The sequence below is a fragment of the Tachypleus tridentatus genome, chromosome 7 (assembly GCF_004210375.1).
Source record: "Tachypleus tridentatus isolate NWPU-2018 chromosome 7, ASM421037v1, whole genome shotgun sequence".
NCBI lineage: Eukaryota > Metazoa > Arthropoda > Merostomata > Xiphosura > Limulidae > Tachypleus > Tachypleus tridentatus.
In genome coordinates this window covers 132152825-132171150 of record NC_134831.1, presented here as the reverse complement: position 1 = coordinate 132171150, position 18326 = coordinate 132152825, and the positions used below count along the sequence as shown (strand labels likewise).

General features: G+C 34.2%; 1 protein-coding gene across 4 annotated transcripts in view; it reads right to left on the bottom strand.

Annotated features, from left to right (window-relative positions):
• LOC143256622 (homeobox protein ARX-like) overlaps nt 1–18326 on the bottom strand; it is a 104433-nt gene that overhangs the window by 32993 nt on the left and 53114 nt on the right. Inside the window, exons 1-2 of one of the 4 annotated variants that reach the window (XM_076514059.1) lie at nt 13571–14001; nt 4000–4284 (exon numbers count right to left, since the gene is read on the bottom strand). The exons of 2 other annotated variants lie outside the window; for them this stretch is intronic. Coding sequence is in view for 1 of the 2 variants with exons in the window: in XM_076514057.1 (XP_076370172.1) it covers nt 13571–13643 (73 nt within the window). In the remaining variant the exon portion in view is untranslated. Of the gene's footprint in view, nt 1–3999; nt 4285–13570; nt 14004–18326 lie in introns of those variants that run through there. One more of the 4 variants, XM_076514057.1, reaches the window with a different exon arrangement.

Here is an 18326-nt window from a genome sequence, read left to right as displayed (position 1 = left end):
AAACAGCTTACACGACATCATTTTTTCCTTGTTATATATCCTATCTTTTGACTTTGATTTATCTCCAGTTGCCAAATTTATAATTTTTACGTGTTTACAGTTAGTTGTTATTTTCAACCACAATCTCAATTTAGATTCGTAACTTTATAAGCGTACAGTGTTGTTGTTGTTGTTTGGAATTAAGCACGAAGCTACACAATAGGTTATCTGTGCTCTGCCCACCACGGGTATCGAAACCCGGTTTTTAGCGTTCTAAGTCCGCATGCATACCGCTGAGCCACTGGGGGGCAAACGTACAGGGAAAGAACAAAGAGGGGAGAACGAACGCTGCACCTAGTTTTAGTTGAAAGTCTAGAGTTATAAGTTATATTCCTTCAGACAAAAAACAAACAAACTATTTTTGAATTTGTTACATGTTTTATGATTATCTAATTAAACAAAAAATTTGATATGCATGTGAAGTGCTTTAACATTTAAAGTAATACTACAATTACAATAAGTATACATTATTTGGTTAGAATTTTATCTATTTGTCTTTTCATTTGAAATCCAGTCATGCTCTACAGAAAATACAAGGTTTTTCACATCAAATGCTAAGGTTTGTTTTTAAATTATGGTTGTCTTGAACTGTTGTCTAACATTGTGTGTTTCTAACACTACTCTCTTCAAACCTTCGGAACAGATTTCAACTAAACTCCCAAACTTTCAACATTTTTTAACTTTACACTATAAACAACACTCGAGGCTCTTGTTTATTTGTTTGTTCTAAAGGTTGTAACTAAGAAGATTCAATAAATTATTATTCGCCAAATAACTAGAAACCATTTGTTTAGCTGTGCAACCAGAGCTGCAGTGAGTTTGTTGTTGTTTTTTTTAATTTCGCGCAAAGCTACACGAGGGCGATCTGTGCTAGCTGTCCCTAATTTAGCAGTGTAAGACTAGAGGGAAGGCAGCTAATCATTACCATCTTCCACCAACTCTTGGGCTACTCTTTTACCAACGAATAGTGGGATTGACCGTCACCTTATAACGCCCATATGACTGAAAGGACGAGCATGTTTTGGTGTGATGGGACTCGAATCCGCGACTCTCTGATTACGAGTTGAGTTGCAGTGCGGCATATTTGAATTATGTTCCGTGATTTAATATTATTTTTTGTTATCCTTATTGTAAATTCTAACGTTTTGCCTTCATGATTTTACGATTTCGCCTTCCTGAAACGCAGCAATTGGTGTATGCCAGTGAATTGTGTTTCGAAAAAAAAAGTCTAATTTTGTTTTTATTTGAATAAAAAAGTGGTACCTCTTTAATGTCGCCGACCGTATTTCGACGCGCAAATACGGGTCTTCAGCCTTTGCTATCATCGTAACAAGTACGTGTTTGTTGAACCGTTGGCAATCAAATATTTTTATTATTATTTCGATTTGCACATATGTTGGATTTTTGTCTTACTTCGGTAGTCGTATATTAAACCTCTAGCTATTACATACCTATCAATGTCACTGCTACCTGAAATAACCTTTTCCCTAGTGTGTGTGTGTCGAAACATTTTCGCAGAATCGTCTGAGGTAAAAGAAAAGAAAAGAAAACCAAAATTAAAGCGATTATGTACTACATACAATTATTTCGATCACCCACGCATATGCGGGCATGTTTAAAGAATACAAAATTTAAAAGTACCTCAAACCTAGTTTTATCGTCGTGTTTCACAAACTACTAGTTTATTACGTTATAATTCTTTTTAAAAAAAAAAGCGAAACATTCTAAACGGTACAATCAATCCGTTTCATACGCAGGAACGATAGGAGAAGATAATTACGTAAGAAAGCAAAACATTTCCACACTTCTCTGCACAATCCCGCACACTTAGGCTTAGTTCAGGCTCTGTTGAATAAATTACTTCTTTATATCGATTTATGTTGATTTAAGGCATCAAGGGTCAGTCTTTAGGTGTTACGTCCGTTTCGCACTCTACATCTTGTAACACTTTACGAACGTGGTTTGTATTGAACGAGAAAACTTTTGAAACAAATATTTTGCAGTATAATACTGCAGTATCTGTTGGATGATTTGGCAAGTAAAGTGTTACGTACGATTTAGAAAATTCTTGGGACAAAATCAGAACTTATGAGGTAAATCCCCACTCTGTAAACGAGGAGTGTTCAACAAATGAAGGAGTGTGAGGATTCAAAGCAACGTTCAAACTAAAAAGAAAATAATATGTTAGATAACATCACCATAGTAAGCTAGTTTTTATAGTGCGTTCCCAGTTTATCTCTAAGAAACTTCTGTTGAACAACATGTATGTTATCAAATTGTAACATGTATATATACAGAAAACACACCGTCCGTAAAGTGTCTTGAAAGAGATAAATATCAGTATGTTTTACTGCATTGTTAACAGGAGTTCTCTTGTTAAACGTAACTGGCCAAAAGAATAGAGAATAGAGTTCGTAAATTCGAAAATTCATGGTTCACGTCCCGTGGAACTGCGAATCGTATCAAGGCGAGTCAAATTACATTATTCGATTAAAGAAAAAAATTCTCACTAATTTTTAATTCAAAGCAAAAAAATAATTAAATTGAAAAGGTGTACTATATATTAGCCATATATAACCGTAAAGAATCTTTAGATTATAAGGGTGATTTTATTCAATACAAACATGATCACGGATGAATTATAATGACTTTTTTCACATTCCTAGTGTATTCTGACGATTTCTCAATATAAAGGAGGCGTTAATACAATAAACAAGAACATGTAGGTGTCTCCAATTGAAACATCATCACTAATGGAAAAACTGTTAAGTAGTAACACTTCATTATATATTAGTTCTATCTAAAGTTAAATTTTTCTTTAGAAATAATGCTTTATAATATTATAGACATTTGCAACTCTTCCGATTATGTAACACTTTTCAAACATTGTGTTGTCAAAATGATCAAATTTGGAAGCACTCAAAGTAAAATCAAGGGTGAAACAGTCTGTATTATAATTTTTTATTGGATTGTGTTAGATAAGGCAGACCGTAAGGTATAAACGTAACACATAACACTATAAATTATAGAATACTTTTGTTGTTATTTTTATAAACATCTGAAATGTAGACCGGAATGGTCAGGTGGTTAGGGGCGCTCGACACGTAATCCGAGGGGCGCGGGTTCGAATCCCCGTCACACCAAACACGTTCGCCCTTGCAGCCGTGAAAACGTTATAATGTGACGGTCAATCCCACTATTCGTTGGTAAAAGAGTAGCCCAAAAGTTGGCGGTGGGCGGTGATGACTCTTTGTCCTCCTTCTTGTCTTCGTGTAGCTTTGCGCGAAATTTAAGAAAAAACAGCAAAAAAACTAAAATGTATGAACAACATTCTATACGATTTCAACTATCCCTCAGTAACGATTACTCATCTTTGAGCTACCTGCATTGGTCAAAGTACAGTATAATCTGATATATACTAAAGCTATGCAAATTATAACTAAACCATAAATGCTGTAACACAATATCAGAAAGCACAACTTTCCATACAAACGAACAAGTATACTGTAGAGTCCTATGATTTGTATTACAAAGCTACTAAACAAGGATACAGTTTATTTTTTATTAACAGTTTGACATCGAAAGCTTCAGAGACTAATCAGGGTAAGGCCTAGCCCTCACTTTTAAATCAGGGTAGCTTCAGAATTTGATTTCATATAACAACACAACAATAACAATTTATATGTTTCGCTACCCTATTCATTCTTATAACTATCTAAGTATAAAGACCACATTAAATGTAATCGCAGTTAGTCATTTAGCGCAACTTGTTATTTTCCACTGAACCGACGACCGGTTTTAAACCAATACCAGTTTACTTTCAATAAATGCAAAATAACAGTTGGTGAAAGCAAAGCTTTAACTCCTGAATAATCGTGTACAACATTTATGTTGTAGACATTCAAATAATTAAAGGCTGAAACAAAAGTTTAGTCTTGAAAGATCGTCAAAGAGACTTACTATAAACCCTCGAGTATAAATCCTATGTTCTTGGTTTGTTCGTTATCCACCGACAGGAAGCCAATAACTAAGTTCGAAGACTCGCTAAGGTATAAACCACTCTCCTACATAAGAGCCTTAAGATGTGCCATGTGCTAACAGTTAAGAATGGCGCACTTAATAACGAAAAACGGCAAGTGCAGCCCTCTGGTGGGAATTACAGGTGTATCGTGGCGTCTGTGTGGCCCGTCTTCCTTTCCTTGGATTGTGCGAATGTAAACTTCAAGTACCTCCTTGGTCGCTGTCCTGAAACATTATTAAAATTTGATAAACGGTTTTTATTATACTCATTGCTCTCCTCTTGCTTCTAACACAAATTGGGACGTCTTGAATGCAGCCTGTTTTGTTTTTAATCTGTGCCACGTCCTATAACAGTTGGTATACAAGCGCTGTAGCAATTACGTTTTATCATTGCCATAGGAAAGGATAGTAATTACTTTAAAACTACGTTTTATCTGCACTAGATTAGAACAATCTACCCAGAAGAGTAAGTCTGCTACTTACAGCATATATCTAAGCAGGTTTAAATGTATCTGTGAAAATTGTGTTGTTTTGTTTTAATTATTGTTTTGTACATAGCCGATAAAACGCATACATAACTTAGAAACGTTATAAACGTAAAGTTAAAAAAACAAGCTTTGAAATGCATTTTCAAAACAACAGTATTTTACTCGAAGTCATATCTATACTTCAGTCCCGAAGTGTCGATATAAGAAGACACCAGAAGGCCTATTCAACAAAAACGTAAAACATTAATATCCCCTACTATTACACTGAAATGTTTGTGAACACTACGAAGTTTACAGCAGCAGAACAACAAATTACAGCAGCAGAACAACAAATATTCGCGAACAATACAAACGTCTAAAAAATCCAGGACAAGGAAGATTCGTAAATACTCCAAACATTTAGTAAAAGCAGGACAAACAAGATCGGTGAATACTCCAAACATCTAGTAAAAGCAAGACAAACAAGGTTGATGAATACTCCAAACATCAAGCAAAAGCAGAACAAACAAGATTCGTAAATACTCCAAACATCTAATAAAAGCAGGACAAGCAAGAATAATGAAAACTCCAAACATATAGTAAAGGCAGGACAAACAAAGTTAATAAACATTCCAGGGTAAACATTAGCAAGACTGAAAATCTCATGAATGCTTCGAAGTTATAACACTAACAGGATAAACTGTAGTAGTACATAAACACTGATAAACTCGTTGGAATAAGCAACAGTAGGATATGAAAAAATTCATGAACACTCTGTTAAGCAGAAACAGGACATGCAGACAATACTGACCACGCATCGCACACCTATCGTTAACTGAATCATAAATAAGAAACTAAAAACCAAAATTCCGAATTGAAAAGCTTGGTGCAGACAGGTTTATGTTTTTTTTTCTTCTTCGTTTTGAAAACCGAAACTTTTTACACTAAATAAGATACAAGAACTCGTATACTATGTTAGCCGAGACAGCAAGTTCTTTTCTGTTGTTGCTGCTTCGTACCAGATAATGTTTAGAAAACTTCTTTTCGAGCTAAAATATACTATAAATTTCGCTACACCTAATACAATCACTTATTTGAAGCATGTCGGAAAGGAAAGACATAGAAGTACGTAATATGAATTAACCGTCTTCTGGACTTATAAAAAAAAATTCACAAGTAACTGAGCTGTCGCGTTTCTTTTTCTAACATACTTGAGCCAATTTAAGAGTAAAAATCTGCAATAAGAACAGCGCCCCTATATGCATTATTAGAAGGTTATTGCAATGAAGATATTTGTTGTTGTTTTTTTTTTAATTTCGCGCAAAGCTACACGAGGGCTATCTGTGCTAACCGTCCCTAATTTAGCAGTGTAAGACTAGATGAAAGACAGCTAGTCATCACCATCCACCGCCAACTCTTGGGCTACTCTTTTATCAACGAATAGTGGGATTGACCGTCACATTATAACGACTGAAAGAGCGAGTATGTTTGGTGTGACGGAGTTTCGAACCTGCGACCCTCAGGGTACGAGTCGAGCGTCTTAACCACCTGGCCATGCCGGGTCTAAAAGACCTTTGCTGATGACTATCCAGATGCGCGTGGTTTGTTTTAGATAAAAGCCACATGATGTATGGACTACCTGAGTTAGGTCTACCACGGGGAATAAAAGTCTGGATTTTAACGTTGGAACTGCTTAAAATTACTCCTGGACTACAGAAGAAGAGTTCAGCATTTCTTAACAAGAAGCTGGTTCACGATACCGTAACAATATCGGTTTGAAGATAATTAATAATAATAATAATAAACTATTTTCTGGTTCTGATATTGTGTGTTGGACTTCAAGCTGAAGAAGCAAGAACAGTGTGACTGTTCACGTTGGAACTGGGAAAATATCGCATAAAGAATTAGACCAATGTTTGGGATAAATATCATATTTGATAGTACAGTCTAATCTGACTTGGATCACACGTTTATAGTTTGACGACTTCAGATACCTTGATCTACATTCAGAAGTTAAAAAAAAATGTTCAATTAGAAACGATAGAAGCTGATAACTGATGATAAATCGTACTCACTTTTGTTTTATACACTTTACAAAAACAGCTCTTAAAGACATTAGTACAGTAGATTATAACAATCCATGATAGTACTACTGCCTCTACAAAAACTGTATTAGTAATCACAACTGACATACTATTTCTATGTTTCCATGACATTATGTACTCCAACCGGATGCCTTTGGACCGCATTCAATACGTGGCGAAGCCTTATACGTATCTCGGGTTTGTTGAAAACAAAACAAGACAAAATTATTTATCCCGCATTTAAAAAAAATGTAAAGTGTTAACCATTAAGTTTGGAAGTTTCTTCCATTCTGGTATAAGCTATGGGAGCGGCTATGCCGAAATTTAAACAGAAATAAAGAATCTAGGATTTCAACTGTTAGTTAACGCTCCGACTAGCGAGAGGACTGGTAAGTTGTAATCACCCCCTCCGAGTGTGAAATTGGACAGCCGTGTTGTGTATAAGTTTTCAGTACCTGACTTGTTAAACTACCTCACGTAGACGCAATTCTCACTAAGTGGAACATTTAACGTGGTTTAGTGGCTACACTGGTTCGACTATGAATCCATCAGGTGGGTTAAGGCGTGCGACTCGTAATCCGAGGATCGCGGGTTCGCATCCCCGTCGCGCCAAACATGCTCGCCGTTTTAGCCGTGGAAGCGTTATAATGTGACGATCAATCCCACTATTCGTTGGTAAAAGAGTAGCCCAAGAGTTGGCGGTGAGTGGTGATGACCAGCTGCCTTCCATCTAGTCTTAAACTGCTAAATTAGGGACGGCTAGCGCAGATAGCCCTCGAGCAGCTTTGCGCGAAATAAAGAATGTAAATTGGTCAGCTTGAATTGTATACAAAAAAGCTTAAAACATACTACTGATATTAGAATATCCATGAGCAGTTTATATAATATGGAAAAGCAATATGTAATTTTTAGTTTTTTTTAAGGAAAGTAAAATTGCACAGCGTCAGCTGATACATATATAGATGTAGTTTAATTACGTAACAACTGATTGTCTTTCGTGTGAAAACCATTTTATATAGCAGTTTCATTAATATGTTAAAATCTATAGCTCACAGTTAATTATGATTTTATAATCATTTAGTTGCATTGGTCAGTCACTTGAGTCAAATCTTGCCACTAAATATGTCTATATTTGACGTATATACATATATATATGGCAGCTGAAGAGTATTTTCGCGTTCACGATCCATGGTTAAACTATTGACTTTTTCACGATTCTCTCCACAGAGAATAACAGAGTTGAGTGACATTTGACATTTCAGTTATAGTTTTATATGATAATGTTAGAGCTACAGCGAGTGTGAGTATGTCTGACAAACAACAACAAAAAAGGCTTAACTTGTTTAGTAGTTGGTTTACATGCTGCACTTATTACATAAACCATCATTTTAAATTATTTTACTCAGTGTATACAATTTAAATACGCGCTGTAATGACCACAAAGCAGTACGGTAAGTGCCCTTTTTTATAGCCTGTACTGACCTGGTTTCTTCATATTTTGATCACCTATAACCCGTTTCTACAATTTTTTTTACTGGTTACTTAACATATCTTGCACCGGTTCCTTGACATATTCATTAACTATAACTTTACTTTTGAGCTTGCACAAACTGTAACTGATTTTTGGGAGTTTTAACAACTTGGTGTCCTCATCAGTTACATGTTTGAATACTTTGTGCTTTATACGTCTCCACACACACACTCGTATATCAGCCACAAGTTGAAAATTCCATGTTCTCACTTACAGTACTTCATAACTTCAACATTATAATATATGATGTCTATATTCAGTTTGAACTAACAAAAAATGTTATTAAACAACATTCCATTTTGCAAGATGAGATGTAATTAAACACCAGACATCGTACACTTATCTCTGGTTATTACAAGTAAACACACAAATAACAACTGCTCAATAAGGTTGCCAGCTTAATAAATTAGTACCTTAAAGTTTATATTCCTTCTTACAACTTCACTGTGGTATTGACTTTAACAACTAGACACAAAACTTCGTGTAGTTTTGGTCGCTTTGTCAGCACGTGTTTGTCGTGTGGCCACTTTATTATAAACTATCAATTAACTTTAGCGAACTCGTCACGTTTTTATAGGCTGTAATATCTACACATATTCTAAGAAAAAAGTGTAATTCGAAATAGCACACAGACCCTTTATTTACAATGTGATCCAAACTCTTAGAGGTTTAAATATGGAATACGTACGATTTGAATGTATGAATATATATAAAGACAATGGAGATTCATGTGAAAAGCTAAAACAACCGCTAACAAAATCAGCTATTTTAAGATGATTTACCGACGTTTTGAAAATTTTATAAAGAATTATTAAAATAATATAGCTTTTTAAACTACTTCTTGGGGGACAGTAGTCCATATCAGTAGTCCATATCCATATCAGTGTGAACTTATACTTTGGCTAATTACTCATTAGTTAACCAAGTGATTACAAGTTTCAAACACGTGATCTAATAACGGTATAAACATATTTCTTGGTAAGGAATCCACGTATGTGTAAACTGGTAGTAGCTTTATAAACTGATCAGCTAGTTTTTTGTAACTTTGTCAACCAATACACCAGCTTCTATCCTAATTTGTCGATAGCTTTTCAGTTAGCTTCATTTATCGCTAAAACATTTAAGCTGATCTAAGATATGTCGTTACACACCAAATTATCATTGAACTGTAAAATATCCTAATAGCTTCATTAAGTATAATCGCTGTTGAATTAAATTAATTATCTGACATTTTAATCGGCTAATAAGAGTAAAAACTGAACCAACCACGTTATAACTCGAATGATGTTTACTGTACATCTAAGCTGATTTATGATAGAATTTTAATAAAAAATCCATTGAATAAAACATATCACTTTGGTTATCTTATTAGCTAATAAATGTATTATATAGGCTTAGAACAACCAGAGTTAAACATTTGATGGAACCAATTATATCCTGACGTGTTACTAAAGTAATTAAAAAAAAACAGATTAATTAATAAATAAATTCACAGGAAAAAGAGGTGAACGGTACGTTTACGAAGGGACATTAAATGTTAAGTAGTATGAACAGAGAGTTATGGTAGCCTTAGTTTAAGTTGTCAAAAAAGTGATATAGTTGCAATAATTAGAAGATAATTTCTTAATTTATATGGTAGAGAGCTTATCATATGATAGAGAGCTTATCATATGGCAGAGAGCTTGTCATATGGTAGAGAGCTTGTCATATGGTAAAGAGCTTATCATATGGTAGAGAGCTTATCATATGGTAAAGAGCTTATAATATTGTAGAAAGCTTATCATATGGTAGAGAGCTTGTCATATGGTAGAGAGCTTGTCATATGGCAGAGAGCTTGTCATATGGTACAGAGCTTGTCATATGGTAAAGAGCTTATCATATGGTAGAGAGCTTATCATATGGTAAAAAGCTTATAATATGGTAGAGAGCTTATCATATGGTTGAGAGCTTGTCATATGGTAGAGAGCTTATCATATGGTAGAGAGCTTATCATATGGCAGAGAGCTTATCATATGGTAGAGAGCTTGTCATATGGCAGAGAGCTTGTCATATGGTAAAGAGCTTGTCATATGGTAGAGAGCTTGTCATATGGTAGAGAGCTTATCATATGGTAGAGAGCTTATCATATGGTAGAGAGCTTATCATATGGTAGAGAGCTTGTCATATGGCAGAGAGCTTATCATATGGTAGAGAGCTTATCATATGGTAAAGAGCTTATCATATGGTAGAGAGCTTATCATATGGTAGAGAGCTTATCATATGGTAGAGAGCTTATCATATGGTAGAGAGCTTGTCATATGGTAGAGAGCTTGTCATATGGTAGAGAGCTTGTCATATGGTAGAGAGCTTGTCATATGGTAGAAAGCTTATCATATGGTAGAAAGCTTATCATATGGTAAAGAACTTATCATATGGTAGAGAGCTTATCATATGGTAGAGAGCTTATCATATGGTAGAGAGCTTATCATATGGCAGAGAGCTTGTCATATGGTAGAGAGCTTGTCATATGGTAAAGAGCTTATCATATGGTAAATAGCTTATAATATGGTAGAGAGCTTATCATATTGTTGAGAGCTTGTCATATGGTAGAGAGCTTGTCATATGGTAGAGAGCTTATCATATGGTAGAGAGCTTATCATATGGTAGAGATCTTATCATATGGCAGAGAGCTTGTCATATGGTAGAGAGCTTGTCATATGGTAAAGAGCTTATCATATGGTAGAGAGCTTATCATATGGTAAAGAGCTTATCATATGGTAGAGAGCTTATCATATGGTAGAGAGCTTGTCATATGGTAAAGAGCTTATTTTGCATGCGAAAGATACTGGGTTTAATCTCGGAATGATCCAAAAGTTTTATTGACATAAATAAACAATAGCGTCCAAACCATGAAGTTAAACATAGGTTTCTTCCTCAGCTATTGTTAGTAAGGTACTCTTTTTATAAAACAATTGTTTAGCTACCATATTTTTTTTTACCATCCTTACGACTCTGAAAGACGGCACAATTTTAAACATGTTTTGTCCCAAGGTTTATCTGTAATGTTAGACAGTGTCATTGGCGATGGTGACACTGACCACCTTACAAATGTTTTTAGTTTTTTAAAGGCCATTAATATTTTTAATGCTATTTAGGTTTTTAATTTATAAATTAGACATTTTTATAAATGTGATTCATTTTTAAGAATTAAACTACAACTAGTTGGATTTGCAATTAGAAAACAGCTGTCACGTCAAATAACATGAAACCAGGACTGCAAAGGTCAACTTCAGGTAACTAACGCTGATGTTTGGTCTTACCTGTTAGTCGTCTTGGCAAGTTATGATAATTACAGTTATGCTACAGAAAGTCTTGTGCAACTTGTATTACCGTGATTTTTCTATCATTGCTGTAAACTAGATATAAAAATTGGATTTAACGCTATTTATGTTTTTAATTTAAAAATTAAACTTTGTTTTACCATGATTCCTTTTTATGAATTTTAATCATTTTACCTTAATTTTAAATTTTTACCGGATGTTTGGCGCAGATGGCCTAGTTGATTTGCGCCATAAAACGCCAAACTAACCAACCAATCAAGTCTTCTTTTTTTACAAACAAGATATGTTCTGAGCCTAACCAAAAATGGTCTTGAGACAACTATTATCTGACATCTGATGATGCCGCATTAATCTGTTCAGTGCCGTAGACGAGATAACTCATCCAAGCCGATCGGTAACACAGTGCCACGGACGAGTTAATTCGTTCTCAATAATACCTAACTTCAACGCCAGATCTCAGCACCATACGTAGATTTGACCTACTTACAAATTGTTTCACTTTCGATCCAAAATGGCGTCACGAAAAAAGTTACAAAATGAAGAAGCATTAGAGTTGTATGTTGAACTTGGTTCGGAGTTGCCGTAGCAACTGAAATACTTGGCAGTCAACAGGTTAACGGTGGCGAAACGTTGTTCTTGAATGATGCATTTCTATAGCATTTTAGCTGTTTTAGAATTTTAAAATATGCTGAAGAGATTTCTTGCCCTTATCAACCAATCACTATACGGCTTTATCGACTTTATTGTAACATCCAAAGCTATTGGCAGAACTCATTAACACTATCTTGCATAATTTTGACGATAACGTCCAATAAAAAACTTCAGTTAATGGTGTTTTATTGAACAATAAAATGTAACTAAGATTTCAGTTACACGTCTTTCGGTCTAAACTCCTACGTCAGTAAACCAAGTCACTTGATTTATGACGTAGGGATCAAATAAAAACCTGACGTGACATAGGCTAGGCGAAATATGCAGTGCATACAAATACGGTTTAATTTGTTTACATGAAATACGTTCCTTGTTACTTTTGAAAAAAAAAAAGTTGTTCAAAGAAAAGGTTAGTCTATAAATTCATTTGTTAAAAAAACCTTTTCTGAGTGTTTGGATGATTCTATAAGTTTTTTGTTACAAAACATTTTCAGAACTTCTGGATGAGTCTATAAGTTCATTTCTTACAAAATCTTTTCAGAGTTTCTGGATGATTGCACTACAACACTCACCAAGTATATTATTTTGTTTTTATGAAAATTATTCAACCATTTGATTTAGCGGAAATATAAATACTATTTGTTTTTATGTCACTCATAAGAAAAATATTTTCGTAAAGTAAGGAGCAATTATTACGACACGCAATAATTTTTATTAGATCCACTTAACAACACTGGTATATAGGAAATAAAAAGAATTATTGGTTAGGTTATCGAATAACCTATTCTAGATTACAGATCTTTCTTATTTAACCCTCGAAACGTCCAAGGAAAACAAAACAAAACAAAAATTCAACCATTCTGTTTGTAAGTTGATCTCGAAAGTTATCTAGTTTTATTATCAAATTTTTGATCACATTTGATCTAAATAAATATTCTATTGACTTACAAAACGAATTATAAGAATACAATTATTTAGGAATAACACTGTAAGTAAAACTACTTCTGTGGCCTATAATTATTTTCCAATTTTCCAAGTGATAAGCATAAACGAGAATTATTCCAGTATTATGATGTCTGTATTTTCTGTTACGTCTGTTTAAAGCAGACGAGATCTGTAGCTTAAGTGTAATGCCTACAGACAGAAGAAATTACGCGCTGATCTGAAACGTATATTAAGGAACAGAAGGCGTTATCGACAGCAAATTGTAAGTTGATTTAAACGTAAGTTTGAGATTGACAATATTCAATACCATATTGTGGAAGTGTATTTCTTTCTTAAATTAATTATGAATGTTTATTATTTAACATATTTTTTTATATTCCAGTTTCTGTAATGTTGTTAAAGTTTCACTGAGTTAAAGAGTGTTAACTGACTCATATATCAATATTTAAATCTTATCGTCTTGAAGTAAAGTAGTTGAGATACAAGAAAAGAAAAACATTATTATTTACTTACTCTTAAAACCTGACTGTGTATTTGATTCGCCAGTACAAACAGGAAGTTCGCTGGTTTCGAGATTAAGCACCATTCCCTGTTAGCAACTGACTTCAGTGAACATGTCTTAATCACTGTTACTCTGTATCATTGTTGGTTAATCGACGCCATTTCTTTCTTTTATAGTTTTCTAGTAGCAGAGTTCGGAAAAACGGTTCCTTATGCGTAGTTTAAGTTTATACAAAAATACAAAATTCTCTAGTACTTTTGCTGCAGCGTTATAGCTCTTGTGATTGTTCGAGTGGAGACCGCTTCCCTTTCTGTTTTATTTCTGTTTGCAAACTTCTGAGATACGAATGACGATTCCCAAATGTGACGCAGCCATTGTATCCCGCCTTCGTTCTTTAGCAGATATCATAATAGCCTATCAGAAACGAGAACCTCGCCCATTAAGGCAGAGCATGGAAGCCATTGTGTAGAGTGTTAGCTGTAGGCGTGGTCTGATGTTTTTTACAGACGAAGGCAACAACGAATGTTTACGTATGGTATTGCTAGCAACAACAACAAAAAGTGGAAAAAGAGAAAGATATTAAAAATAATATCGTATTCTACATTAAATAATTTTTGTGAAAGTTTTTAAATATATCTTTTATATACATGATCTCTAACAGCTAATTTTTAAGGAAAAAGTCTTCAGTTTTCTATAGGATATATATTATTTATTTCTTGTTACATTAAGGACTTTTAAATGATTCAATTATTTGTGTTTAGTCATTAATCTCAGTGTTTTGCTTATCCCCCGCTGGCTTAACTGCTTAACGTTAGATTTCGATGCTCAATCAGAGTAGCGGACACAGTGCAAACAAAGTAATTGAGCAGCTTTGTGCTAATAACAACAAACAATAACCAGTGAGTTAGAATTCAAATTTTAGACGCAGATCTGGATTCGTTTACAAGTACCTGTGGTTTAAATATAAAACTCCAAGTTTTGTCGAAAGCGGAAATACCAAATCATTTTACTGTACCTCCATTTTAGGTACAATATGTTTATATTTAAATACCTTAGTTTTGTTTTATTTTAAAAGTTTCACCAGCTAGTATTTCAAGTAGTGTAATAAAAATATTAAAGACTGGGGGCAAAACTGTAAACATGAACGCGAGTAATGAATTCCATTTTAAAATATAACATTTTCTGGAGCATGCCAAGAACAACCATGCTGTTGACTTTGGTGACAAACTAAACAAACAGCGGGAAATCCTATCGATGGTTCGACCATAATGTTACATCTATGTTTTAATACATTTTTAGGGCCTTTCTATTTTAGATACCAAAAAACGTCTATCGGGGTTATACTGAGCTCATAACGACATGTTTAAAATATTTAATGGGTAATAAGATTAAACAGGAATTAATCAACCATAACAAATTGCTTAAGTTTTAAGGGTGTTTGGACTGTTATTAAATTACTTTTCAAACTTATATAAACTCATTAACGTCTAACAGGAATGTGTGACAAAATTTCTCTAGAACTTCCAAAAACATATTTTTTAACTCAATAATAACGAGTTGTCTCATATGCAGTAAGAATAGTATAATACTAACATTTATTTGATATTTATCAAAATTATGTAACGATAACACATTACCGTATTTTAGGCCTTTTAAAACGCTACATCGTGGAAGACGCACCCTAATTTTAGAAAGACAATTTTCACTCAGCAACCAACACCTTGATGCAGCCTTAACTTTCTTCAACCTACTGAGTAAATACAGTTAAATACATCATATTCTTTCCAGTATATCGACAACATTAGTTAAACTGAATGCTTTGTGTTATTGAAAATAGTTGTAATTGGTAAGTGATGAGATTACGATCTGTATAAGAGGCCGTTTTGAGTGGACCTTAAGCTAACCTAAGCCTTAACCCGTTACTTTTGTCTTGGAAGACGCGTTGGGATTTTTCAAGGTATTTTTAAAGAAAAAGGGCGTCTTACAAGGCGTAAAATACGGTAATTGATGTTCTCTAGGAGCGGTGTAACAAATCTAGTAATAATATACGCAGTAGCGATAAAACCACTATATTAAGTTGTTTTATAGTGGCAGAAAGCAAGTTGAGATAACAAAGCATAAACTTTCTGTAGTGGAAATTGGAGAACAAAAGTTATTTTAATACTAGCGTTAGAGCTTATAACACCAAAATATTCTAGTTCATCTTTAACGAGACATTGAACGTTTCGCTTTATAGTTCATCTTCAAAGAGACATTGAAAGTTTCGCTTTATAACGTCTTCAGGAACGTTTCGCTAAAAAGTAATGAAGCATAAGAAAGTAACAATAGTAAGTCGTCTGATATATAAGAATAAAATAAAAATAATAAATAATTTGATATTTGACATGTAGAAAGTAACCAAAATAAAGTCGCTTGACTTTGCAAGAACCAAAAATAATAATAAGTTAGAATATGTAACAAAGGAACGAACACTGAAACAATGCATAGACTCTGGTTGATAAGCTATGCCTAGTTTAATGCCGTTCACGTGTATTTGATTAGTTAGAGCGGAACGGCACGACTCTTAAGCTGTGCCTACAGGCTTGGAAAACTTAAAATTTGTTTGTTGTTAATTTTAGTCCAAAGAACTGAGACTTTTCTACAGGTAGAAATTTTAAACGTGATGTTTGTCTGTGGGGGTTATAAACTCAGTAAGGGGGGGGGAAGACTTACGACATTGATAAAGACGTTACTGGTTACAAGATCTATTTAAGCAGAAATGGAATGTTGAATGTCAGTTGATCTTAATTTTCGATTTTCTAGAATATTTTCTGACCTTAAAGGATGGTTTTTCAATCACTATAACTGTACAATAAGGCAAGAATAAAACAATAAAAAGGATTTAGTTGGTTTTTAATAGATACAATACACGGATAATTTTGGGTTTGGCTCGTTTTGAATTTCGCGCAAAGCTACACGAAGGCTATCTGCGCTAGCCGTCCCTAATTTAGCAGTGTAAGACCAGAGGGAAGGCAGCTAGTCAGCACAACCCACCGCCAACACTTGGGCTACTCTTTTACCAACGAATAGTGGGATTGACCGTCACATTATAACGCACCCACGGCTGAAAGGGTGAGCATGTTTAGTGCGATGGGGACTCGAACCCGCGACACTCAGATTACGAGTCGAGTGCCTTAACCACCTGGAGAACAAATGAAAGAAGTCACGGCACATTGTAAATTTAGTGCTTAAGAACAAACAGATAAACAAGTATTAACTTGAAGTTTACTTTTAACTACAGTTTAGTTACCACAAACTTAACATTACGTTTTAACGTTGACGTTTGTAACACCTCTGTAATCCGCAGAGTGTTTATCACTATAATGGACTAAACTTGCGCGGTAGAGAGATACTCTAACATCACTGTAGTGTAGGTGTTGCTTAGCAATGTAAGCTGTAGCAGAAACCGACTCGATGAAAAACGGCTGCATGTAGTCAATTATGATAACAAGTTGTTAAAACTGTAATTACTTAATTCACTGGACAAATATACGACAGAACCCACCAATGACCACTGAAGGAAGAGATGATGTGTTTCAACGTTACGTTAATATCTTACTGTCGCTTTATTAAAGTGTTAAAGATAACACTTTCTGGAAAAAACAGAAAACTAAGGATGTGAGCAATATATTCAAACACACGTATATTTGATCATTGTGATTTTTTAAAAATATAAATTACTGATAGTTAGTAACCTAAGGACAGCTAAATACAAAGTATTGCTGGCGATTCATTTTTACCCAGTGGCACAGCGGTATATCTGCGGACTTCCACTGGTAGAAACTGTGAAACGATATCCCTCGTGGGCGGAGCACAGATCGCCCTTGTGTAGCTTTATGTTTAACTCTAAACAATCACTCAATACGTTCAGATTATCTATCACTGTTGGTTTATATAGTTATGAATTTGGGGTCTCATGAAAACTAAAGTTTTTGTTTATTGTTAAGCGCAAAGTTACACAGAAGGCTGTCTTTGCTCTCCTTACTGCGGGTATCGAAAGTCGATTTTTAGCGTTATAAGCCTCAGAGACGTACCGTTGAGTCAACGAAGGACAAGAGTTGAAGTAAACAATTAGGGAATTACTGATGTTTTTGTCTTGTAAACACAAGTAAAAATTTTATTATTTAATTATTATTTTTTTACCATTTAATATCTCGTGCTTTTGTAATAAATCTCAGACTATTAGAAACAGGATTTTTTGCAGCGTTTCGAACAAAATATTCCCAAAGATTTTTAATCTGTTTTTCTTTTATGCATTCATAATTTTAAATTTATATTATAAGTTTCCTGGTTGTCGATGGTGAGTTAAAGGACTCAAAACGCTAAAATCCAGTGTTCAATAACAACAAAAACAAAGAAATAAAATATGAATAATTCATCAAATGTATTGCTTCAACCAGTAGGTGGCGTAAATAGATATTATCTTTATAAGGAAGTCGTCGTCATTTTCACGCTCTCTATTAAACCTACCAAAGCAATTTTTTAAAGTAATTTGCATCAGTTAAATTTATTGTTAAATGACCATCAACAGTGTGATTATAATTACCTTTATTCTTTGTAATCTGCGAAATTTTTAAGTGTGTCTATTTCTCTTGCAGCACGCCCCCTAACGACTCAATGTTAAGTCTGAAAGTTAATAACGCTAAAAACCGGCTTTCCATACCACAGATACCCCATTTTGTAGTTTTGTGTTTAACAACAAACAAACTCTAACGACTATATTCCTTT